Source organism: Branchiostoma lanceolatum, chromosome 1 (assembly GCF_035083965.1).
Source record: "Branchiostoma lanceolatum isolate klBraLanc5 chromosome 1, klBraLanc5.hap2, whole genome shotgun sequence".
Taxonomy (NCBI): domain Eukaryota; kingdom Metazoa; phylum Chordata; class Leptocardii; order Amphioxiformes; family Branchiostomatidae; genus Branchiostoma; species Branchiostoma lanceolatum.
Window position 1 is genome coordinate 27,136,076 of NC_089722.1, and position 26,809 is coordinate 27,162,884.

General features: G+C 40.2%; 1 protein-coding gene across 2 annotated transcripts in view; it reads left to right on the forward strand.

Moving 5' to 3' along the window:
• LOC136445869 (synaptotagmin-6-like) overlaps nt 1–26,809 on the forward strand; it is a 36,370-nt gene that overhangs the window by 2,783 nt on the left and 6,778 nt on the right. The window contains exons 1-7 of one of the 2 annotated variants that reach the window (XM_066444086.1): nt 9,587–10,298; nt 11,002–11,066; nt 17,075–17,159; nt 22,560–22,671; nt 24,926–24,971; nt 25,427–25,566; nt 26,306–26,426. In XM_066444086.1, coding sequence (XP_066300183.1) covers nt 10,231–10,298; nt 11,002–11,066; nt 17,075–17,159; nt 22,560–22,671; nt 24,926–24,971; nt 25,427–25,566; nt 26,306–26,426 — 637 coding nt within the window. In that variant the 5' untranslated portion in view covers nt 9,587–10,230. Of the gene's footprint in view, nt 1–9,586; nt 10,299–11,001; nt 11,067–17,074; nt 17,160–22,559; nt 22,672–24,925; nt 24,972–25,426; nt 25,567–26,305; nt 26,427–26,809 lie in introns of those variants that run through there. The other variant, XM_066444076.1, reaches the window with a different exon arrangement.

Sequence of the window (26,809 nt, forward strand, 5' to 3'; positions counted from 1 at the left end):
TTGCAACTGCACATGTGTTGTTATTATTTACCAAACAATCACGTTTATGTATATTTTGACTTTGAAGAAAGCAAGAAAGAAAGGAAGATGGACCTGAAAAAATAAAATCGTTCAACGTACATGTAATTATAATTCCTCCAACGTTCCAGAGTTAAGAACGTTACCCATACCATACGGTCTGGTGCCAAAAGAGCCCTAAATGTCATAAACTTAATTGAAATCGTCCTGTAGGACAGAAATAGCTGACCCTTTCTAGTTAACTACCCCTATCCAGTTTTGCGCGTCCTTGATGGTCGACTAGGTAGTACTTATTCTAAAAGGACATCATGTCCTTGTGAACGCATGTAACATCTATAAATCCTCAGTCATGACTATCATCATGCAACACTTGCTGCAAAAGCCTCACAGAGCGCGCGTAAGGCCAAGAACGTGCCTTGAAAACTGGGAGTATGGTGGTTGAGCTCAGTGTCAAGGGCAATCAAGGAGGTTGAGAGGATTTTAAGACATGGGGAGTTAGATATGTCTGTACATATGTGTTCATCATACATAATTTACTGCACGCTGATACACACAATATATTTAAGATGTTATGCAGTTCACAGCACAAATCTTTTAAGTGGAGGTCAACTCCAGAAGCAGCGAAATCTAGGGGTGATCTTGAAGATAATGTCGTGCAGTGTGTGTGTGCACGTGTGTGTGTGTGTGTGTGTGTGTGCGTGTGTGTGTGTGTCTGTGCGTGTGTGTGTGCGTATGCGTGTGCGTGTGCGCATTTCAGTGTGTGAGTGAGTGTGTGTGTGTGTGTTTGTCACGTGTGTGTGTGTGTGTGTGTGTGTGTGTGTGTGTGTGTGTGTGTGTGTGTGTGTGTGTGTGTGTGCGTGCGTGCGTTTGTGTGTGTTGCCCATCGACTTGCAGCCTCAGCAGCATAATTCCCCTCTTGATTCTGGCCCAAAACGGACCTGTAATCCTTAACAATTATCCCATTGAAACCCATACTTAGATACCTGCACAAGGGCCTGTATGAAGGTCAACTATATCAATTACTGAATCATAAAGGTCCGTTCCGTTATTTATCTACATGTGCTGAAATTCTGCAAAATTCGGTTTGGTTGATTTTGTATTCATAACAATGTTGTCTTCTAAGAAATACACCTATATCCAGATTTTAGTTTCTCTTGGAGTGCTCAAGCATTTTCACTTGAAGAGCTTTTAACTTAATCCCAGGGAATTAAGTTAACGTTGGGTAACCTAAATTCGGGATTTTTCCGATAATGGTTGACTGAAATCAATCTAGCAGAACAATAAACCATCCTTTTTTTCTATAATTCTGTCAGTATTATGTACTATCTTTGCACTAATCATATATATGGTAGATTTTGTCTCTAGTCGTGCTGACACCATAATATTTCAACTTGAAACTACCGTACGCCGCACGCACAATGACAGTGTTGTCGGACAGGGGGGCACATTAATTCGGGAGAGAAGATTCGTCTTGAATATCTTACCGCTAATCACATTTTATACAGCAGCTATTCGTTCCATCCTTGGCTTGAGGAGAGTGCTATGGATATAGACGTGTCCAAGTAAAAAAAATACACGAAAAAACGGCCGTACCGCACACATCAGGCCAGTTCGGGAACAACCCGTGTGTTGAGTCGGTAGAACTTCACTCAAAGTCGGCCCATCGTCATCATCGGGCAACGTGTAACGTTACATTATTCATGGTAAGTTAGCTGGATGCCGTAGCAATGGTAATTCTACTATGTCCATGTGTTCCTTGTTGTGTTAGGAGCAAACTTTGAGGAAAATATCTTCCTCAGTCCACTATCACACGCAGCATTTAGACAAAAAAGTGTTCCTCACAAACCTTTGCCGTCTGCTTGACAACAGGATTCTGGTTAACAATATGGCGGCGGGAAAATACACGTGCCGTAGGTTGTAGCAACAGAGAGGAGTTTTGATGATTGATCACACTTAGAGTCCAGTTGTAGGTTAGCAAAAGAGATTCTAATTAGTTGTCTTGTAAATAATTGTGTTTAGCAGGCAGGAGATGTGACATTTGTCTTATAAACCAGCGAACAACCGTGCAGTGTGAGTCTCCCACGAAGCCCCCAGACTCTGTCAATAAGGGACGGAGAGGTTTTGACGTCGCCAACTTCTAATGCATGGTTATCGAAGCTTTTCAGACAGTGTTCTGAATGCGTTAGTCTGTCAAGTTTGCATTTCTAGCGGTATTACTGATGTTGCATCTAGCACATATCCCTAAATACCCCGTTTTCGAAAAATCCCGACTTTAAGTACCCCACGAATTTAGGTTACCCAACGTTAATGACTTGTCTGTGTGTCTGTGTTTTTCCGTGACTCCCAACGTACGGAATACAACGCTGGCATATATGAATTATTATTTTTGCCATTTTTGTCTGTAAGACTAGATAAGTCGCAAAGCAGTGTGGATAAAGGGGTGAAGTCTAGTGAGGCCCCACGTTTTAGCGATTCAAAATCCTCTGGACACCGAAAAGCCCATCCGCGACACGATATGCCACAGTACTCACGATGACTGATTCAACGTACTAAGGGATCAATCAGTAATAGTCACAGGTGGAATATGACAATTCAGCCCTCTCCAAAAATCAATCGTTTAAAACATGACTTGCGTAGAAATCCTACTCATGCCATGGTCCAAAAAAATACAAATATCAAACATATACAATAAATACGTGATACGGTTCAATATCTATCCAGAGAAGTAAAAAAACAGAGTATCATCGACTCGCCCCCCGTTCGGCCCGTTTTTGGCGGGCTTTTCTGTCAGACGACAGTATGCTCACAAGCAGGTGTTTCCCTCAGATAACATAGACATCTGGACAGTTATCTAATGGTTTCTTCTCCACAGCACTCCGTAGCGTGTTAAAAGAACGTCTCTGTTCACGGGAGAAGGCCCCGGTTAATGCTCTTAGAAACTTTGCTTTGGAAACGTAAAGCTCGGGGTAGTGTTTTTATTAATAACACACAGCCGCGAGTATAGCATGACTACAACGAGACCCATAAAACTGTGGAAAGTTCCTTTTGGTTCACGTTATTTCTCCCAGGCCCAGTAAAGTCACCAACATATTATGTTTGTATCTATGAAGTTCTGTAGCTCGAAGCCATATCTGATATTAGACTACGAATGGATAGATTGTGAAACTGCTAGTTATTGTAGTGGAGTTGAAATGTTGTCTATGAAGATATTTGTTAAATGAAGAAATGCTGCTACATGTGTATTAAAATGCCTTCATAATAGCTTTAGTGCTGCTAGGTTTTACAGTGACAAAAACACGATTTTTCACAGATTTACCTTCGCCAAGAAAGTTATGTTGTAGGTAACGCTTGTAACGAAGTTCTTTCGTGGTTAAACAGCGCTAGCATACCTGAAAAAGATATGGAAGGGTTGTTTTGAAACCTAGCATGTGGCTAACTGAAGGAAATGAGTTTGTCTTTCACTTCTGGTGGCTTTTCTGGGTACCGTAGCAGAACTATCTCATTTTCAGACATATTTTGGGGCTTTTACAATTTGGCAACTCTTCTGTGAATGTCACGTTTTTTACTTCCAAACATCAGTTCTGACATTTAAGTTCTAACGCCGTGAAATGAGAGCCAGAACGGTGACCAGTCTACTCATAAAATATGCAAATTTTGATTAAGCTGCCACGCCAGAAGTATTGTACCAATCTCGTGCACATTTTGTGTGGGATTATTTTCGAGACGAGATGAATAGGAAGGCCAACCTTTTCACAAAGACAGCCAAGACCGTCAGAAACAAGATGCGATACGTGTCGGCTTTCAGAGGAAACGAAGAACCACTGTATGTACCCGTACATTCGAACCATAACTCCTTTTGTAGCGATTTTCTACTTTAAATTGTTGTGCCTATATGTTGGTATATGTACAGTACAGCGGTTGTTTAATCGTTCAGTTTTGCGTTTGTCTGGAATGTTAGCGACCGTTACTACATTTGCAGTGTTTCTCTCAATAAAGTAAGTCAAACCCGGATTCAGTAACCGCTCCAGGACTATTCGACTTAGGAAAATGCATATGGTTGCTGAGGACAGGTGGTTGCCCAGAACAGGGTGGGGTTAACTATGTAAAAAATGGACGGAGCTGTTTAAATGTGGCTTGTGACTGGAGGTGGTTAGCTTCGCCTGGTGATTGCCCTACCAAGTTTGACTGTATTAGTAGTCAGTATTAACAAGGTTTGAAAGAGTTGTTCTTGCATGTCGATACCAGCAATGTACCAACTCCCTATCTCTAACCTACAAAGACAAATTGTCTCCTTCATCTAGAGCCACCAGCTTTTCAGCTTCATTTCCTGTGTCCTTAAAATAGTTTTCTTCTAAACGACTGGAAGGGTCTTTTCATCGGTGGGAATTCAAAGTAAACTTTACCAACATCAGTGCACTTTCCACCCGGTACAGCTCTGGAATTGATAGCAGCGAAACGCAGGGTGTTGTCTGGGGTCCTGCTAATTGCTTCAGGTAAAAGGGGTGATAATTCACAACGTGCTCGAAAGGTAGAGGCTTACAATAATCAAAAGACTAATGTAGTCTCACAGGTAAGGTCAAGCTGCTTTTAAAATCTTGTAAACCATTTGGGAGCTTCATCCTTAAAAATATGGAGTCATCTGAGGTAAGGTAGAGACCAGAGCCTAGAGGGCATTATCAAATGCTCTCATTTCACACTAACGGTATATTTTTCTTTACGCAACTTGTAAAACATAGCGCTAAACCTTAAACAGCAATGTAGTTTTTTTTCTAATGCATTACAGTCGACGTATGATGTTAATCAAGGATGATTCACAAAAAAGGCGTCATTTTTTCAAGATTCTGAGACGTATGTAAAACACAACGCGGATATATCTACAATGATTGTAATACACAATTCTGACGACAAAATTTTAACAAGTAAGATGATATGCCCCTCCAACATGATAAACCCTAACCAAAAAAAAGTTACGATGTTTCCTGTCCCGACTGGTACAAGGTTTGTGTTGCCGTAGCCATGCCTGTAAAATTTGTAGTACTTTACGGACTTTTATGAGCAATTGGGAAATGATAAAAAATGCATGACGGAGAGTTTTCATCTTCTGCACCTGTAACCTTTAATTTTACGATGTTAACGTCGAGTCAGCGATAAGCTATGACGATATGTATGTAACTATGGAGATAGCCCTGTGTTAACGTCTTAATGTGACGTGGGAACATTTTTCGGCACAGAGATTAGACGACATCTGCTTCCATCCCTGCCGTAAACTGAATTGCAGCGTCATTTTTGGATCATAAACTGACGACAGTCATTGATTGGGAACAGTAGTAACTACTATCGGGAAAACATGTAAAAGACTCGCTATGCCCATGTTATTGTGCATGGTTTGTGGGCGGCTGTCTAGAATATAATGATGAGTTTTACTGGAATTCAGTTTAGGTTGATATGATAACATTTCAATACCTCAGGGTGAACCGTTCATGGTGCCATACATTTTCATATTTTTTCTTTATCATTTTAATTTCTTTAACAGACTTAATCAAACCTTACACAAAATGTGCATATACAAATCGACTACAAACTACACAGACTACATAGAAAATGTTTCCTACATAGTGTCATAAGTAGATGAAGGAAAACAAAATGGCGGCTAAATAAAAACAGCAGCACCCTGAAAAAGTTCGCCGACGAAGACAAATGTGTGTTCACTGTTACTTAAAGCAACCTCACCGCTGATGGTGGCCTAGTCATATGAAATTCTTTCCCTTTCGCTTAAAATCGATACTAGTGTATAACTTTAAGGTATGACCTCTACTGATACCATCTTTTGAAGTATTTCTCTACATAGTGTTAACGCTATCCTCTGACACCTGGTTTTCAGAGATAACTCACCAGTGTCTCGGTATGGCAAAAGAGGTCGTGGAAGTGTTGTTTTTTCATTTGAGATTTTTCTCGTTATCAAACCGTCCAGTTTGATTCATGAAGTTACCTATGCGTCTTCCTTACGCAGACAATTCATCTTATTTGACAGCTGTTCATTAGAGATATGTGTGTATCTGTTAATGGGAAGGATTTACTGGGTTTATCGATCAAAGAATTTGAATGGATGATCCTCTACATCTACTCCTCTCCCCCTCTAATGAATCTTTTCAACAGTTTCATATATATGTGCACGGAAGAAATATCCACGGTCAAAACCACTCACCCACTCCCTCAGTCCTCTTCATGTTCCAGGTGGCACATGAGGCTCCAAGAAGTCCCTCCATCTCGATCGGTCCGCCGCTCAAACAACAGCCGATACCATTTGACCTCAATCAATGCCATCTCAATCCACCGATAGATTACAGTATGGCATGGGTTTCTCGACTTTATGACCCAGTTTCCATCACCAGTTAGCTTTTCATGATGCATTTCATTGTCCTCTAATGGCAGCCACTTTGATCTTTAAAATTTGTGAGCCAATGTAGGAGTATAGGTTTTAGTCTTAAGTTCTGTATGCCCAAGATGAAATGGGATCGCTAGCTGTGTCTTGGCTAGCCGGCTACGATACACGTCAAAGGCACGAACATATATCAAACGTCCCCTAAGGCAGGGCGTTACTAAAAATGGACCTAACTTTTAAAGACCAAAGCGTAACGGTTCTTTCAACCGCAATAGTTATGTCGTTTGCATTACGGTGGCTGACTGTGTTGATTAACAGCCAAGAATAACTCCACAAGTCCGCTTAGATGACATCAGCCGGACTGCTGTGACCCCAATTGATTAATCATAAAGTATTGGCTCTCATTTCATCTAGGGTTAAGCTAATTACATCCTGAACGGACAACATTCTCCTTGATTGAATTGGTCTCCTTTAGTATGGACTGTGCCCATTCCAGTCCCAGCTGTGCTCTTTATCCATGATTTGTTTCAATTATCGGACCGTTGTTCATCTTAATGCCAATAGCGTTTGGGCAGCCCTAACTAACTGCACATATAACTTCAGTTCCCTTTTCTCCCTTTTTGTTTGTTATCTTAATATTTTAATTCGCAAGGTTCACGCTGAAAGGATAAACATATCATAATCATTTTCACTGAAGTCGAGCGAGGAAGTTGGTGTTAAATGGCAGCCGATAAGGACACACAATTGGGACCTGCCAGGGATTCGAACACAGAACCTTTAGATTCTAAGTCAACAACCCTAATGACAATGCCATAGTACCACCTATACAACGTGTACGATATGAACGTAGTTAAACATTTCCAGACTGACCCTACAAATATTACCTCGAAGCGATACTCTCATGTGCATGTTTACAGTGTCTCTAGACAGATTGCACTGGTGCACTTCTCACCAAAGATTCCCTGCAAACCTCAGTCTTCAATCGGTTCCTGGTTGCCAGTCGACATCATTTGAATACTAACGGTTGCCACCCCTGTGTACAAAGTACCCTGCACTTCCGACCTGTGGGTATGTTATCGCAGAACCAAGCTTGTTAGCCCGATGATGTATTGTCCAGTGATTGCATCAAGAAAGCTGCCGTAATTGGCACAGCTGGTGGACACCCGGGATGCTCTCAAATTTCACCTCTCTCCAATCCTGTAATTGGCCATGTTCCCTTCCCGTAAATGCCTGGTTACGATATTGTTGCATTTCAAAGCAAGAAGAAAATACAGGAACCTGACAGAAGAAAGATGTATGTGTATTGTGAGCCAGGAAATTACATCACAAAGTTATGTCAGACAAATGCAAAATTCATCATGCTTCCTTATGACGACGCAGACTTTTTGAATGGCGGAGAGCGGGAGAGGTTTCTGACCTTTTCCGACTTAGCTGTATCATATCTGTATCCTCTTCATCCTTTAGAATTAATTCCAGCTAGCTAGTTTCTGTCATGACCTAAATGGCCGCCTCAATATCTACTCGTCGTGTTACACGCATTCGTATGCGGCATTTCTTTTATGTTTGTCATCTTTCATCTATGCCGTACCCTTTCCCGAATATTCACCTTGATCTCAGAAGAGTAGATGGTTATGTGACAAATTTTCACGAAGAGAGAACGACATTGAATGAATAAAGGGCACTCCCGTGGTGTATGTGCATGATGAATGGTTTAGCAGACTTTAACCGGTTCACACGAGCGAAAGGGTTCTGCGTGCTATCCATTCTCATCGCGTTTTCTGAAATAACAAATGCGTGCATTGAACTTTGTGGGAGTTACATCGTTTTTGACATTCATTTATAGAACAAATGCAGAGCTTAAAGTTCATAGGCAACATAAACACATTTGGTTTTTGACAAAATGCAGTCGTCACCCGTTGATCAAATAGTTTCCTGATTATAAGATATCTTGAAAATAACCATAGTCCATAGAGAGAGGACTACGTGTTGACATAGTTCATAGCATGTCCAAAACATGAAATACAAAAATCGGAAGTTCTCCTGCAGTACCTAAGAAAGCGGCTGGAGGCATACTAGAAGTTGTCCTTCCTTACCAACACCTATTCCCATATACCAAATTTCATAAAAATCCATTTCAAATCAATGGCTAGCCTCCACCTGGCCTTCCTAGGGGGTGCTGATAGTAAAATTCGGCAAAAAAAGAGAATAATAGGTCATTAGAGTCAGTCCACGGTAAGGTTACATAACTTCGCTTGCAAATGAAACCCTAGGCCTATGGTGGCCAAACTCCCCTGGCAAATATTCACCAAATAGCCGGCGTAGTAGGTATGGTAGTGACTAACTAATGGCCCTGGTGAAATAGAGTCATCCTGTATTATATATATTTTGACATTTCTGTCTGTCCCGGCGTGTTCGCTTCATGTGCAAAATAGATGGAGGTTGCCTTTCGAAGAGGTCTGTATGAACTCACTGCATTCTTCATCATCCACACTTCTGCAGAGTTTTCATGGAACTGCAATTTTTGTTCTGACAGGTACATCCTTTACCTACAGTTCCCTGTACGCCATTTGTGGTGCGGTTTCAACTTGTTTTCCACCAACCATCTATCAGCCTTCAAGTAGTGTATCCTTCTGTTTCATTTGGAGAATTGCTTCCGACTCCTGGTAATAGGAAGCGACGAGAAGATTCATTAATGTATGTAAAAACTGTTCTCTCTCAGGAACTGTTGTGACAAAGTTTACTCTAGACGTGGAGTTTCTTTAAGTGATGTGGCCCGTGATGTAGTGGATCTTCCATTATGCAAAAGCACGTACATCCATACATGCGTATGTTTTGGTCGGGCTAATTGCAAGTTGTCCACCGGGTATACTATCATGACACCGTTCAGCGAATGCAACGCATGGAGTGTTCCAATGAATCAATGTCTTCGGATGAAAGCAGAAGGAACAAGCCTCCTTGAGGAATTCTAGGTCAGACTTACGATCTATTTGGACCTCAAAGCGGTGCAAAATTTAAGCTAGCGAAATACCGTCAGGCATCTGTCCCACGGGAGAGTATTGATCATGTAGGGAGTAAATTGTAAATGTGTTATTCGAGTCAACGCTTGCTTAGTATCAAACTCGTTTAAAACTAAAGAATAGGATTAGAAACCACGAATATGCACCCTAGGAATGGATGATGAGTTACAGTCGGCGCTTTTAGAGTTAACGTCTTTTCCCCAATAACCAATCAGCGTTTATTGGCGTCACGCTACGCTTGCGGTTGATTTGTGTTTCCCGCCGCCCGGGGTAGGCTACCCATCGAGTCTGTCACGACGTCCATTCACACCTATGCACAGTCCGTATGACGTTGCCGGATGTGTACGAGCCCCATCGTCTGGCAACCGTAGCCGACGCTGGTTGGCTCACCCTTTCCCTCCTAGGAGGCCATCCATTTGTGGAATCGTCTGCAGGACGTGGTGGAAGTACTTCGCTCTTTGTGAAAGGAAAACGGCGTGTAGTGACGTTACGCACGTCAATATATCAGGCAGTTTCGCAGGTAGTTTCTGCTGATTAACAAGCATGAGCTCATGAGGACTGGCATCGTCAAATGAGTATGCGGTCTCCAACGACGACGTAAAACAACTCAGGGACGACATCTTTCTTCTGGCTTGCCATTCGGGAGGTTTGGCTTAGATATGACCATGCCGTTTCTTTTCTTATGCTGTTGAGAGGTCTTACTGTCTGCTTAAGTGGAGACAGCACGTAATTGTAACACCTTCTGTAGTCAACTCGTGCTCGTGCAAAGGATTTTATATTTTTAGTTCCACATTGCTCTTCTTCATTATCATCATGAATCGCTTCCACAATGCCGTTGGCAACCTCTCGACGAGGATTCGACGACTGAAGAGATCTGGAATGTAGGTTGTGTACTTAAACTGTTGTGGTTGTTTTATGTGGATCATAAAGCACAGTGTATTAACTAACAGGTGTGACGCTGTGAACGCACGCGTACTGCGACTATTACTGCTGCTTTGATCAACAGGTTTCTTCGTGATGAAATGCAATATTCATTTATGACTGCGCTGCAAGATATTGAAATAATCTTACAGCCAAGTTCCGTACATGTAATATATAGCTATGCTACATTATGCATTGTTTGTCATAACCTTGAATACTGATTGTTTGCGATATCTTGCTATCTTTAATATTTGTAGTGTAATTTATTACAACTGTAGATGCTGAACCAGTAGATGATGATACACGCATATTGCCCCTTTGCGTTGAATTCGGTGTATAGTGCAATGAGCAATATAACAAGCAATACTCGCAAGCGTTTTTTTGCATTTTGACAACCTACGGGCCCTTTTGCAAAACAAACGCATGTCCTCAATCGTATGTATCTTCATGATTCTGTGTATACGGAATTTCGTCCCATGATGGTGATTCGCGCTATTTCCACTTACAACCGACATAACCATGACGATAAAAACGTTTTTATCGCCATGGGATAGGCAGGCAGGGACTTTACAATGCGATGAAGGAAATAGCTTTGGATGAACTGATTCCTAAACAGCATCTAGGACAGTGTGTAATGTTCTTTCCCTTTCCTTTCCGTCTTAGGTACTCTCTGCCAGAAGAAAGCGACCCCTCGCTTGATCCTGACACACAGAGAAGTCTTTCACTAGGTGAGTGCTGAGGTGACGTATTAAAGTAGTTTCAATCTTCGAAGCTATTTTACGTGACGTCATCGCTGTGTCCACCGCCATGTTGGTGTCCCTATATGCATTTTATTGAGTCGTAGGTTTTTTTCGGACATTTCGGACATTTTTCAGACATGTAAAGATCTCCTGACCTCAAATAACCACTGTTGACTGCCTACAGCTCAAAGAAGAGAATATCAGAAGCATATTAAAGAAATATTGTTTACGCTTGAGTTACCACACATTGAAATGCAAAAAGGGGCACCAACATGTTGGTCAGTACCTGCTTGCCTCCTTGTATGAAAGATGGGTGAAAAAGCTCTACAATGATGTTAGAGTTGCGTGTTGATGACTGACTCTGATGTCATTCAAACATGTACGACGTCGATTTAACATTCTCCATTCTTACAAAATGGCAGGAAGTCACATATAGTAATGTCATTATGTTGGGAAGTATTCCATCACCATGCATGTGGTAGATATGATTATGAACGCCAAATAATTTGTATTGATTACCGCTTAAGAGCATACAATCATGCTTTTAGCATTCTGTGAAAAATAAGGAAAATGTTTTTCCCCTTTCGTCCCTATGTCTATGATTATAGTTTGGCGCAAGGTTTGCAGTTTCTCTTCCGTACCCGTTACGACATTCGCATAACGTACTGTGACGTTTAATGTACTGTGCTGAAAACACTATATTCATTTCCCCCTAGTCTAAAGATTAAAGATCTAATAATACAGAATTCATTACAATAATTGAATGCCATGTCATCAATCAGACGTTTTAATTATTTGGCATACCTCTTAACTTCAAACGAAATTAATCACCGAAAAGCATATGCAATAATCTGTCATGTTGGTTTTATTGTCTTAGATGTCGCAAATTATACTCTCGTTCAGGTCTATCAAATTGATTCGTTAAAGATTCCAACAAAAGACAACGACCTATATGTAGCTAGGGTGAAAATATAGCATGATTAGTTTTAATCAAAATCAGCAGAATCATAGAATGATTAATATGATTTGTTTATTTCTCTACATTAAAGGGCATACGTAATCTTTGATTGTCATATTCTGCAGTTTTTGCATAGAGGATAATGAGCAACAGGACTTAAGATTTATTTGTTCATTTGTTGCCGTTAGAATGAAAAGGTTTGTACCAATTAGACCAGCAATGTTCAAAATTGATCGCTTTGGTAACTCGGTACCTTGCCGTATTACTTTCAGCTGTTCTCAGACGGCTTATGATAAGCCGGATAATGGTGAAAACATGTTGGCAGACTCTTATCTATCGAACAGCAGACTTTTGGCCAGACACTGATGAACGATAATGCGATTATGTCTGCGCCTTCCTTTATTGGTCCATTTAGAAGTTCTGTGACCGTGTTTGGAATTAGAAAACGACCTTGACTCTTGACGACTTTCTAGTTGTCCCGCTAGTGTCAAATATTCCCCCAATGGTTTGAATGGAAAGATTTCTAGCAATATGGCTTTGCAGATAATGTAGTTCTTCAACGTTTACATAGTGAATGTAGTAGGTATAATCAGCCACATGCATAACTGTTTCACCGACTTTCTGGAAACGTTACAAACAATCGTGCACAAGAACGTTATCGTATTTTCAATGAAATAAAACAATTAAGCTTGCACGAAACTTTGGGTCAGGATTACATGATGGTTTAGACTAAACAAGATAAAAGAATTGCAGACAGTCGATCCAACGATTTGAGACCACGCGATTATTAAAGGGAGATCATTAAAGAGCTCTTCGCACCGCCATCCATATGAGTAGCGGTCCTTCCCGGTGTGAGTGGCTCAAAATAGTATAGTCTGGTCTCCGGGTGGACTTATTGAGAAGGTGATAAACACATGCCATGCCAATTCCTCAACAAATGTGGCAAATCTCAATATTAATAGACGACTGATTAGAAATATCATGTAAATCATTTTTGCAGCACATAAGTTTTTTGCTCTACTTGCAATCTATTGCTTTTGCAGCCAAACACTTTCGTTCCTTTCAAACCACTACCTATTAGCAATTCCACATATTCTATTCTGGATGCGAAAACTTTTTATTCTACTTAGTTGTACCCTTCATTACTTCATTACTTCATTACTTCAATTACTGACATGCTACAAGACCCTTGTGCGCCCAGCATTGGAATACGCCGCACCCGCATGGCATGCCGGACTAACAACAGCACAACGCGCCAGGATTGAAACCCTCCAGAGAAGAGCCTGCCGGACCATACTTGGCCCTGCGTATAGCTCTTACAGGGAAGCGTGCAGCACCTTGGACTTACCTACCCTAGACGCCCGGCGTCGTGACCTATGCCTCAACTTTGCTAAGAGACTGATAGTGACCGAGACATTCAGGGACTGGTTCCCACCTACCCGGGGCGAAATCAGCCTAAGAGACACCCGAAACAAACACCTCCTGGCCACCACAAGACCAAGGACTAAAAGATACCAGAACAGTCCGATACCCTTCATGACCACCCTACTGAACGGTTCATGAAGGGTATAGATTACAATTGACAGTTGCTTAATATGTGTATAATAATTATGTTTGTATTTAAACTTCCGACGTACCCGTCTTCAACCTACCTGTTTTAAGGTAGTGTTTACCTGTGATTTTAAGAACGCATTTATTGTTGATTAGGAACAATTATATTATCTTTGTATGTAACCGATAGATTGCCTAATGTCACTACTTTTTAAAAATAATGTGAAAAGTACGCAATTCAGCCTATGGCTGCGAGGTACTCCATGTTTTCCGATCACAATGATCAAATAAAACCATTCATTCATTCATTCATTCATTACAAGGACGGCAATGGATTTGAAATTCAATTTCCAACAGCTTAAAGTATTACACGTAAAGTAGAATGGAGTTGCAATCTTTAATACTTAATGCGAATGTGCTGTAGACAAGGTGATGCTAGATTTCGATCTATATATTGCTGGAATATATCCAAGTGGTTCGAAATACCTTGGATGGGTGTCAGTGTAGGTTTCACTACTGTCGAGCTTTCTTTCATCGTCAGTATGCCAGAACAAGCGGATGCATGGATTAAGCTTATTTGCATGTCTACCTGTCAAAGACACAGTCTTGCTAGTTATAAAGGTTATCATATCAATTCAATAAACATAAGAGAACGGTCCTCATAAGGGCGCCCATGGAAATCAGCTACTTAGTTAACTGAAGGGACCACCCTAAAGATTAATAAAAAAATACATAGCCTGTCACTAACACTTAGCTACTTAACAAACACCATAAAACTAAAGAAACAACCCACATATCAAATACCATCACAAGCGAACGAAGTTGCACAGAGCTGGATTGAGATACATTGCGACAAGCTATGATGATGATGATCACAAAACATTTGTACATTCTTAAGCTGTGCCGACCAAAATATGTGGAAGCACAAATAAGCAAACACAAAAAAAAAAAATTATGCCTCCTTTACAGAGGTAAAAATAGCTATTGATAATTTGTCCATTTTTTTAAAACAAATGAGCATGCGTGTTAAATCGTACATAAATGCGATTAAACTTTAGTTATGACACATATCAATCATCATTGTACAAAATATTAATCTATCAATTCAATACATAAAATACATATAGAATACATACACCCAAAACAAGGAATCAGGTAGACAGAATCACTTGTTGCGGCAACATTATTGCACAATATTATCAATAAGGCAAAGGTAACCTCTGCTCTGTTGATGAATACAGATCTTGTCAGTTATACTGACATAATGAACGGAAATTGCATTTCCTCATGTTACCAGAAACGTTTCTGTGTCCAATCAACCTTAACTATGTCTGGAACGTCCATGCACAATGTGTATTAAAGCACAGACAGGCAATACGATTCAGGGGTGGGAGGGGGTTGGTATGTTGACCTAAGGTCAGCCGAGATCTACCGTATCGTTGCTGCTAGAATAAAATACTTGTAGATCAAGATGTTGTATTACGAAAGTTGTGCTGACATATGTCCCACCGATGACGTTATGAGAGCCGTTTGTGGCACAGTAAGGGGAGGTTCACATAACTGTAAGCCGATCTTCATGTAGCTTTGCTGCGGGTCATCATATAAAAGGATTTATGGTGTGCTTTTTCCTTTATTAGCTGTTAGATCAATATGTGAATAGGTACGTAAAGTGCTTCAATATATCAACATCCACTAAATTAAGAACTATTGTTGAATTTCTAAACACCTGCCATGGAAAAATCACCCGATTGTATTACGACTCGTCATGATTGTATGGCAGTATGGGAAAAGATATTTGACAAGTTTGACAGCTTGGAATTAGCCCACCCGAGGTCAATAAAGAAAATAGTGCCTATTAATCATGGGGCAGTAAAGCGGTCGATCTGTGTCGCAGGGATACATGGCGAATGGTCCCGTTGAAGGGTGCATGCATTTCGAATTGAATGTATTTGATTTGACAAAATCGAAGTTAGAATTGGACCGTACTTTTGGTAAGTTACTACCGTCTTCTATTACGGTGGACGCTAGAGAAGAGATTCTTAAAATCTTAAAATGGTGACAAACAAACAAACATGTATTGATTAGAATAGCGATATGATATGAAGTACTTGATATCTAAATAAAGCAAGAAGTTATTCGTAACTTTTGACTTCGTTATATGAACTCAAAGGCATCGATTGTAGGATCGGGACGATCAAAAAGTAAATGATCAACTCTTTAAATGAAATCTGAATCTATTTTAGCATATTGCCTATAGGCCTAGTGATATCCATAGAGTACAACATCGTTGTGCCTCACGAACGTATTGAAAACATGGAATTCTTTTTGCAAATCGTTTTTTTCTCCGAAGTATGGGGCAAGTTCAATACATAATGGACTGGTTGCCCCTTTAACGGAGATAAACACCTGGAATGCGATGGAATAACAAAGACATTGATAACACATGGAATCTTCATGCACATTTTCCAGTTTTGATGCAAAAATCTTCCATTAGTGGTCTGTAAACCAAACTGTTGACTGACAGGAACTGTGATTTTAGTACCATCGGCAAGTTTACAACCCAATTCTCTTCTCCGTAAACTCCGAAGAGAATTAAGTTTCCTGTCTATTCACAAAGTGGACAGACATGTTACAGGATAGTCGTGCGCACGTCAACTTTTGACTGACAGGAGCTGTGATTTTAGTACCATCGGCAAGTTTACAACCCAATTCCCGTAAGGTCGAATCTATTTTCCGGCAGCACCAATACCAACGCTAGAAATTGGCTCCGACATTGTCACTTTCGTTCAAATGAGTCGTAAAGCGCCGCTCAGTAACAATGATAGGCCGGATAAAAGCCGAGAAATTAGTTTTGGACGCTGTGTGCTGTGTTGCCTCTACAGTTGTATAACGTTATCGAATTTTACAACCTTACGGCCATAACCCGTAAAATCTTATCCGTAAAATTGTCGTTCATTTTAAATGAGAACCTCTATATTGGCATTGATGTAGGTCAAAGAAAAGTAATTTTAGGGAGAACTGGTGGAGATATTTATCTTGTTATTGCCCTGCTTTCTATTCATAGTGAATACGCCGGGGATATTTTGGCTAGCTCGTTCCAAGTTCAAAGTCAAACCTCGTTAAATGCAGCAGCACTGACGGTACATGTATAGTATTTACAACTTCGTTATTCGGCCGAATGCGTCTAAAATGTAAAACATAACAGGTCGTTGAAATGTATGACTGGTTCTTCCAAATCTAGCTTTGGTTGTGTGAGTCAATCTGAGGTAATGATATCCTTCCGCATCTAGTTGACAGTGCTTCGCAGAGCAATTCTACGCTACATTAGCTTAAACCCCAGTCTCTCTCGAAAGTCTTTTAAGGGCGCCATTACTTCAAGTTCAGCGAGTTTTGTGATCGCACTTTGAATGCTCATGGAATACTGATGGGTTCTACTGATGTATTCTTTGCGAGTACAAGTTCACTTTTGTTTTGTTGTATGTTTCAGACGCAAAGTTTTCATCACTTTCTGTGTCCGAGGAAGAGTTTGATGATGCGAGGATACGGAGGCGAGAGAAAAGAGCAGGTGACAGGTGAGTGAAAATCCCTTTCACCTTAGAAATGATTTATCTACTTCATTTTAGTCACTTTTGTTTTTTTAGCAAAAACATGATTGCTTAAAGCGTCCATTGCCTCATATGTGTACATACGGGTGAAATCATGTAAAACGACACTAAAGTGACAATAAGCGCATGTGAAAAAGAAACGACAAACTAAAAATGTTACTTACGTTTCTTAGTCAATTCAGGCTTGTTAATGATACCAAATACTCTTGTACCGAGAAACCAAAACCCAAGTTATCAAATGCACTTTAGAAACTTCTCATGTGAACAATTTAGAAGCGCCTGTCTGAAAGAATTTCTCGTGGGATCTCCTCGCCAGCTTCAGACATGGTCGTGATTTTCAATGACAAACGTGATGAGCAGGGACGTCTGGATTGATTTTTAATCAGCACTAGGTGACATCTAATTAACCACACGTCTCGGTCTAATTACCCTATCTATCTGACGTGTCGTCATATCTGTGCGATCGAAATTGAAGGCTTCAAACTGTCCTGTAGGTGTAAACGCAAGTGAAAAGATGATTGAGTGCATTGGTGTTATCTTTAGGACAAGCGAATCTTCCTGTCATCGTAGTGAAGGAAATATAAGATAAGTCATGTCCCTTCGTGTATTTATCCGTCTCAAATGATTACGGATGTGCTAATACAAGTTTGTAGTAACGAAGGCATATCGACGTTATCGTCAGATCAGACACTTGGAAAAACGGCACGTTCTTTTGTCACTATCAACCATCACGGTCAATATCCTCACTTTAGCGAGAAAAGACATGTAATAAATACCATACCAATTTTCTTCTTTACTTTTATGATAGTGCCCTGTTCAGTTGCATTTTTGGCCAACAGATTTATATCTTCAGTTCACTTGAAATTCCATCTGTGTTGGTAGAAGTCATTCGGAATCAAGGTTTAATTGTAATTGCCAACACAAAAATTGGACGAAGTTTCAGACGTCACAGAAGCAGTGGATTGCTCATTCCTTGACAAAGACTGGGACTAATCAGTCGAAAATTTGGGTAAGTCCAATTTTTGTGTTGGCAATTACATTTCAACCTTAATTCTGAATATATTTCCATGTTTTTAGTGCTCTAGACATGCCTAATACTGTTTGTCTTGAGGAGTGATTAAAATTTGCATTTTTCAGTACGCTGTTCTATGAATGATTGATGCACAGAGAGTTAAGTGTAAATTGCTTAACGCTCTAAGAAAATGTAATCAAAAAAATTATCCAGTCGTAGTCGTATACATTTGAGACTTATGTCTTCTAAATGTCACGCAAGAATCTAGCACCTTCATCAAGGACATTTTATAAAGCAATGTGGCGTCTTTGTCATTTACCACTTGCTCGTTGGAATGAATAGAACTTCATTAGATATGTATGAAATATTTTCTAGCCATAGCCATTAATATCTGTCGCTAATGTACAATCTATAACAGACAATGACCCTTGCTAAGAGTAGGCAGTGCATTTTACTGACACTTCAGCCTGCTAAAAGGGGTTATGCAATGGAAAGGGCAGCTTACTATATTGGTCATGGCCATGATGATTACATTATTCCCATGCGTACATTTTTGTACAGCAGGTCAGTTTATCATCACTGAAATCTCTTGTGTGTACAGAGAAATTACTTCTCAAATCCGCATTATCTTTCCAGCAACATCTTACAATCTTAGTCACGAATTTGCTATTTTCAGATCATCATTAGAGTGGTATTTTCTAATGGAATTTCCAAGAAGTAATTTAATTATGATGGAAGCTTTTGACTTATCCCACGCAAAAGGATTATATTTTTGAAGGAAAATATATCAAGATGAAAACTGTGTATCTTGTTGATGGCACTTCCTAAGTAGAAACATTGCATATCCATAGATAGGCTGTCATAGTGATGTATTATATCATCAATTTCATCTGCATTCTGAATACTAGATCTGATGGGATAACGGTTTGTAGAATTGATTGTACACAATGCACCTTCCGTTGATATGTTTTGCAATGTATTGCAGTGATGACGGCGTCATAAAAGTTGCAATAAAGTTTGATCCTAACGTCAGACAGTGCAGTGACTGTAATCTCCAAGCAGATATGGGATTTATGGTTAAGTCGCGTTTTGTGGCGTTTGCTACGTATTTCAAGTGGTATGATCTATTTTGAGATTATCCACTTCAGGCATACGATACATATGAACAAATTCAACGAATTTTGAGTTGTGTAAAAAAAAAATTCTTCCACCACACAACATGCTTGAGGAGTTAGGTGTACAGTCTTAAGCGTCAAGAAAAAAATGTTGATTGATTTCAAATCCCAAAGCCACCCCAATATAAAAAAAAAGTCATGGCTGAAGTCCAAACATGACTTTGAAGTTTGCGACTTATGGACAGAGACGATCTATAGCTATATAAATCTTAATCTTTAATACTGTACAGTAATATTAGTATGCGTCGTCGCGTTCTATGACCCTGTCTCAGTCGCCAGTTAAGTCGCTATGATTTATCACAAGTGCAAACAGAAAAATCAATTTCCTCATATAACTCTGTGATTAGATCTAAATACCAGGAATAAATGACCTTACTTTACTTTAGAAAACTCCCTTCTAGAAAGATTAATCCGAGTGATTTGTTTTAAATGACTCATAAATCAAACACGTGAGTAGAGCTTGCCTATCTGGAAAAGAATATCAAAAGTATAAGTAATCACATTGTTTAAGGTAGTATACTTCCGATTGACATATTTTGTGAATCTTGTTGCACTATGTACGTAGGACACCACTGACTTGATTATGATCGATGACATTTACGCACGCATCAATTTTCGGCCGTTTAAAAAAAACATTGTGTAAGTCTCACAGAGGAGCTGCAAATATGTGCCATGAATTGAGAATTTTTTTTGGAAAATGGACACAGATTAGAGAAGTCAATAAAAAGATCTAGACGTGAAAGGACAAAAAGTATTGTTTTGTATACCATGCATGTTCTGTGTGATCATTTGTTCTACCTTCCTGACCACTTACTTTTTTCTTAACCTTCTATTTCTTTTGCACGCAGTTCAGTTTTGGGGTGCCAGAGGATGTAATCCATATAACAAAATCAGTATGGCCTTGGTGTCAAAAAAATATTGTCTTCAATAAAAGGCAGAGAGAAATATTACTGAGGTCTTATAGAGTTGCCAAGGTCTCATAACTTCTGCTAGTTGTTGACGTTTCTTCTATAACACGCTTCTTGCGTTTTTCTGATAGCTTTGCCCCTCGTGATACCGAGTAAAATATAAAAATGTCATTCCAGGACTTAACGGCAGTCCATCTTTTTTTTACCCAAATGACCTCTTATAGGTTTAACGACCTAGAACAACACTGTACAAAGTCAACAAAGGCGGTAGAGAACATTCTGAATTACAGAAGCGACGTAGGCTTAGGAAATGGGGGAAGGTTTACCTCGTAGTCATTTTGAAGATTGTATCACGTAAGATGTCAACTTTGCTTTGCTGAGATCACATACTTTTGAAACTACAAGATGGATTGAGCCTGCCATGTAGATCTTTCACCTCCAGACAATGTGTGCGTGTACTAAAGGTTTCAACGCCCACTTATATCCGGCGTAGAGGCTTTTGAAATGTGGGGGCGACCATGTTGCCCCTAAAATAGGCTCATTACGTGGACGCCCGCGCGATGTGCGTCAAGCAAAACGTGGGTGGAAAGGTGATAGGAGTTGTTGCACTGCAACGTATTCCCAGGCTAACTGAATGTACATCACGCTTGGACCTTTATTATCGCTGTGGGTCTAAGAAGACTCGTAAAGGGACTATTCCTATTACAAGCTAAGAAACGATATACCAAAACAAGCAAAGTAAAAAAGCGGCGAAGTTTTAACCCAATATTTCAAGTGTCACCAGCTCATGTGTATAGATTTCGACTCATAGACGTCATCGTATAGTCAAACGATTTCAGTTTAGCACAATTTAGTTAAAACCCTTCCCTACTTTCAGTGTATTGGGTGGTACGAATGGCTATTTCTTCGGCCACGCAATTGTGAAAGCACCACATAAGAATGATATCTATGTACACCCCAGTCACATACAACTGTGTCTTGGTTGTACAACATGTTGCAACAAGTAACTAAAAGCATGTCAGTCTCATAATTCCCCTGAAATGAGGTTCAGATGTATGTAATCTCAGGAGGTAAGTCCTATAAGATCCTAGTTAATGAGTCACGCCAGAGTAAGACTGGTTTTATCATTAAGTACTTCAAACTCCTTAGGGATTATCGTATCACACATGTATGTATTTAGCATCTCATACATATTGCTCAGACAAGATGTCGTATCCTTATCGCGTTGTTTCACATGATATTTCCTTGATAATTTCAAAGCCGTCAACCCGATGATTACCTCCTCTGCTCGTGAGACGTTGCCCATGTGTCGTTGTCTCGTTTTTAAAAGCATTTCTGACTCCCGGACGCCATTGCGGTCGCACTTATCTACGTCAATGTCCAATTACAAGCCATCGTAGTCAACCACTGATGGGACGTCAAATGACGTACTTACACGTTACCATGACAACCCGACCCCTTGAGGGATAAGCTATGGCACCGTCATTTAGAGATAATGTGTTCTGATGGTCTTACATGCGTTTTGAGAGAAGATAACTGGAAATGTTGCATGTAGTTTGGTGAATGTGTGGTCCAAGAAGTATAGTCTGAATACAAATGTTTTTTTTCAGAGCTGGCGGTTTGGGGCATTGACTTTGAATTAGCTTTCATACACAAACATGTATCTTACACGAGTTGAATGTAGATAGCAAAAATCTGCATGGATATACAAATGCGTCACATAGAGATTCCGTGATTAAAAGATTTAAAGGATTAGGTCATACCGGTACCATACCATACCATATAAAATCGAAATGTCATATACAATATTATCAGTAAGTAAAATTTGCTTGAATAGGATGAGAAACGTTGCATGTTAAAGCTTCTAATTTCTTACAATTATTATTTTTTCAACAAAAGTGGAAGATTCCATCGCATTGATGAGGTCGACGAATTGGGGTAAACGGGTTGCATTATTATCATAATTTCAACTTTACTTTGATCAATATTATCATTACTTTTTTTCTGTTAATTTTCCGCTTATTTTGCATTACTATTATCTTATACTTCAGTTGTTGTATATTAACTTTACATATGCTGCACGGCTTTTTTATGAATTAGAATTGCTAATCATGGATTCTTCAAGCATAACTATTCTTTGATGATTTAAATTTCCGTTCAGAAGTCTTGATGCATCGCCCACGCACTTATGTGTTGTGTAATTAGTGCATGTGATTTGATATGTGTCATTATTACGTGGGGATTACATGTACTAATGGTGTTATTGTATCAGGGGGCTGAAGCGGCAAGCTCGTCAGGAGTCCATGGGGGGTCTCGCCGACGACGACTTCTCCCCAACCTCGTCTCCCTTCGGGTCCAACGACTCCGTGGAAGGTGTCAGATTCGTGAGTACGCCCGTGCAAAAAGCCACGAAGCCCGTTCATTAAAGATTCTGCCGGGCCCACTTTGATCATTCTCCCATGTTGCATTTGTATCGCAAGTAACGACCTGCTACCCGTCTTTCTCGCTGTGTTAGTGCTGCCTAGTAGTCAGCCAATCAGATACTCTCCCTCTGTGTTTCATTAGGAAAAGTTCCCAGCCAACCGCGTTGCTTCTTGACCGTGAGTGGCGACGTGATTGGCTGGCAACTTTCCTTTCAACTCAGCGAGAAGGACCGATCGCGGACCGGTACTGCGACAAGGGCCTTTGCTTGAAACACACAAGCGGCGGGCCTTGCATAAGAGGATGATTTTCAGATATACATAGGAGGTCACTGCAATTAAATATAATGATACATATATCCATATAAGGTCTGATGTTGTAGGTCTTTAGCTCTAAACAGCTTATCTTTTAAAGGTATGTAGTGAGGTGTGATGATGAAGCCAGCTAAATGCTAAAGGGCCATCAGGTCTCCATTTTGAAAGATCGCCGCATTAACAAAAGTACCACAAGACATATTCCGTCTGTGCAAATGGCCATGAATACTTGGACTGATTTTAACATGAAGCTAGCAAACAGTTAAAGTCAGCGACGATCCTCCGAAATGGAAACCTGGTGATAGCCTCACATTCAGACTGCCCCATCACCAAAACACCTGTAAAAGAGAGGTTGTTCATATTTCAAACCTGCAATTCTGCCACATGACCTATAGAGATGTGTATCATTATTGGTGTGTAATGTCAGACTCCTACTATAACTGAATGTAGGTCAGGTTTTCTCATGAACGACCCTCGTAGTTGTTCAGATTCTTGATACGAGGTCGTCATCTGATTTTTGAACATCACATCTTTACTTGCAATAGTAAAATGTTACTACTGTTAATATAGAATCAGTATTCAGTGAAGACAAAACGTGACACTGTGTTGTAGTTACATGTACGTGACGTCATCGATCGATCGGTGAAGGTGCGACGTCATTAGAACGACGCTGGCTCAATCAATCAATATGAGAGATGAAGTATACTTATCATTTTTACCCTTGAGCGTTTCACCATCGGCTCATTCTTCGATTACGGCTGCCGGTCATTTTTATGGACAGCTAGTTTTACATCGATCACTTTACGACAAAGATTTGGGAACCCATCGGAACAAACATGTATATTGAGCAACCTATAACTTCCAACACAAGGCGAAAATGGGACTAACGTATACCATTTTGTTTAATGAACAGCACCAGTCTGTGTTAATGACCCACCGCCTCTTCATGCAGATAGAACAGTGGACCAAAAATTCCGGAAAGTTATGGCGTCTCCGCCTTTATTTAATGTACGAGATGCAAGAACACTTCATTTTTCATTGGTGTTTGAATCAATCCTGCTACAAATATAAATGACTTTTCAAGCTGGTATTCACACGGCATCATTGATGCAGTCGTTAGAGACAGGATTCTTAAACAGCACCCTTCTTTCTGAGACCATCTAAGATAATACAAATCATCATTTACAACGCTTTTGAAGGGTTGGCAGGTTAGATAAGGTCATCCAGGGTCTCATTGAAGAAATGAGCCGTGCGTGATCTATGTGTGGGTGTTGGTAATGAAAGCGTAGTCCCGGTAACCAGATTCTTTGTAAGATTGGCGCTCCTGATGACCTCGTGGTAATGCTGATTGGGATCTCTTTCTTGATGATATCGTCGTAATAGCACATTAGATATAAGATATAGTGGCCGTAACGGTTGAAGTATAATGGCAATAGCATTCTTGGTAAGATCGGCGTAATACATCAGTCGGCACAAGATATAGTGGCCTCACCAGCTGAAGCATAATGGTAATAACATTCTTTGCAAGATTACCTTAATAGCTCAGCAGGTAGAAGATGTAAGTGGCGGCAACGGCTGAGAAACACACACCAGATTGCGCCCAACCACATATACTTCAACCGTTGCAAATGTCAAACGTTGTTTCTTTTTGAATGCACAAAATGTAGAATGAATGGCCATGTTACCACTGTAATGTGCAATCTAAAAGATCGATCGAGCCATAGTAAATGAATCATATCAACATTGAGGTCTTAAAACGCAACCGACGTCGACGTTTCACGTACTCCGCGCTGTCACATTCATCAAGGCATGGATGAACTGTACTACTAGATGCAGTACTACTAGATGCAGCTATTTATGAATTGCCACTTGATTTCATATTCTATCTTGTTTTCTTTTTCAGGAGGAGGTGACCAGACCAGTACGACGAAAGCAAACATCTGGTGGAGGTAAGATATTCCTCTTTGAAGGAGTTTATTCTATTTTCATCTATTTTTGAGTGATTCCATTGTGATATTGTTATAAGTTTCACTACTGCATGACCCAAAACAGAGCGAAAAAATGAAATTGGAAAAACTTAAGTAATAAAACCGATCCACAAACATCAATCCGATTCACTGAACAGAGACGATGGGATTTCCTTACAGTGACACCTTTAACTGACGGTATTGTCCGTAAAGTTATAATTGGTCACTTGACATCTGAGTAAGACTGCAGTCTCAAATAATAAAAGTCTTAGCTCTGTATAGTATTCAACCTGCTTGACAAAAACCTAGTTGTAAATCTATTTTGTTGAAAAACAACAACAACAACAACAACAACAAGGAGCTCTGCATATGTAGCTGTTTTCGTTTTGTGGTTTTCCTTCAAGCATGTATGATGCGATGGTTTGTACCAAATGTAGGTTCTCTGCGTCGCTGGAGCTCGGAAAAAGCAAGGAGAAGGTCCAGTGGTGTTTCAGAAGTTTCAGAAGAGAATTCGTCTAATGGAAGGCGAATTACTCGCCGCCGATCCATAGCGGCGAGAGCAACCATAGACCTCGGGGTGCGTGCATTGCGTTCTGTTGTTGCATTAGCGCCGGTATTTCCGAGTGAATATCCCCCAAGACGATAGGAAAGGCATAAAGCCTTTGAACATAAGGTGAAAAGGGTCATTGTGAGGACTATTTCCTTAAGCTCATTCGCCCTTGATGCGTCACGTAATAGCTGTTCGTCTTAACATTACCAGCACATGTTGCATATCACAAAGGTAGGTCTGGGCCAGTGAAAGAGAACTACCCTGGGCATTGATATGATAAGAGAGCTTGTGCATACTGCTTCTCTGTAAATAATAGAAATATCATGGTAGTTGGACACGCGGAGCTACATGTGGAATGCCCCCTTCCATTATCTGTGCTCGCACAGCTATGGAGCCCAAGGGCTAAAGAAACGGAGATGGGTGTCACCCTACAGCATGTGGTGTGGGAAGGACTTTAATTTCAAGTTATGCATCGCTTATAAATGCATATAGATGGTTTATTTGTGCTGTTGAATATCAGTGCAAGTGCTGATATCTTGCAGTAAAATGATACTTTTGTATCAAAGTTTCTTCTGTATTTCTTACTGTTCTTACTTCTTCCGTACACAACCAAAGTGCATGCCAACATTTCCGCAATAGAATCTAGTTAATTGCACAACGGATCAACGCACACTTCTGATAATTGCACAGAATCTCAATGGTGAATATTGTTTGGTGTACCAACCTGATAAAACTATTCACGTATTTTGTTTTTCTTCCTTGAAAGGCTAAGGAAGACGTGAGCGAGGTCATGTTCTCCATGGGGTATCACCCAAACGCCGGGCAACTCACGGTCACCATCATCAAGGCACGAAATCTCGCGAGAGTTGGGTCGGACAATCCTCCAGGTGAGATATGGAAAATATCCATAAATAACGTTTGGGATAAGAAAGTTTTACATATTTCCAGATAACTAGTCTAATCCTTATATGTGCGTTTCTTTGTTCAGTGGCATTGGCAGCTTTAGCATAGGTTTAAGTGATCGAGATAACGCCTTATCTAAAGAGAATACCTCACACCTCATGCCACAAGGACAGTCGTCTTCTGAATTCGTTATATTTCTACGAGTCTTGAATTTTTTCAAAAATATTTCGGACTGGGGTGATTTTGAAGTTGTTCATTTTGAGACGAAATTTATTTTTTTAATGTGTCATTTTTGCGCTTGATTTTGGAACAGTCAATTTTTGCTTGGGTATGGATGGAAGTAAATAGAATATGCCGCATTTGCTCG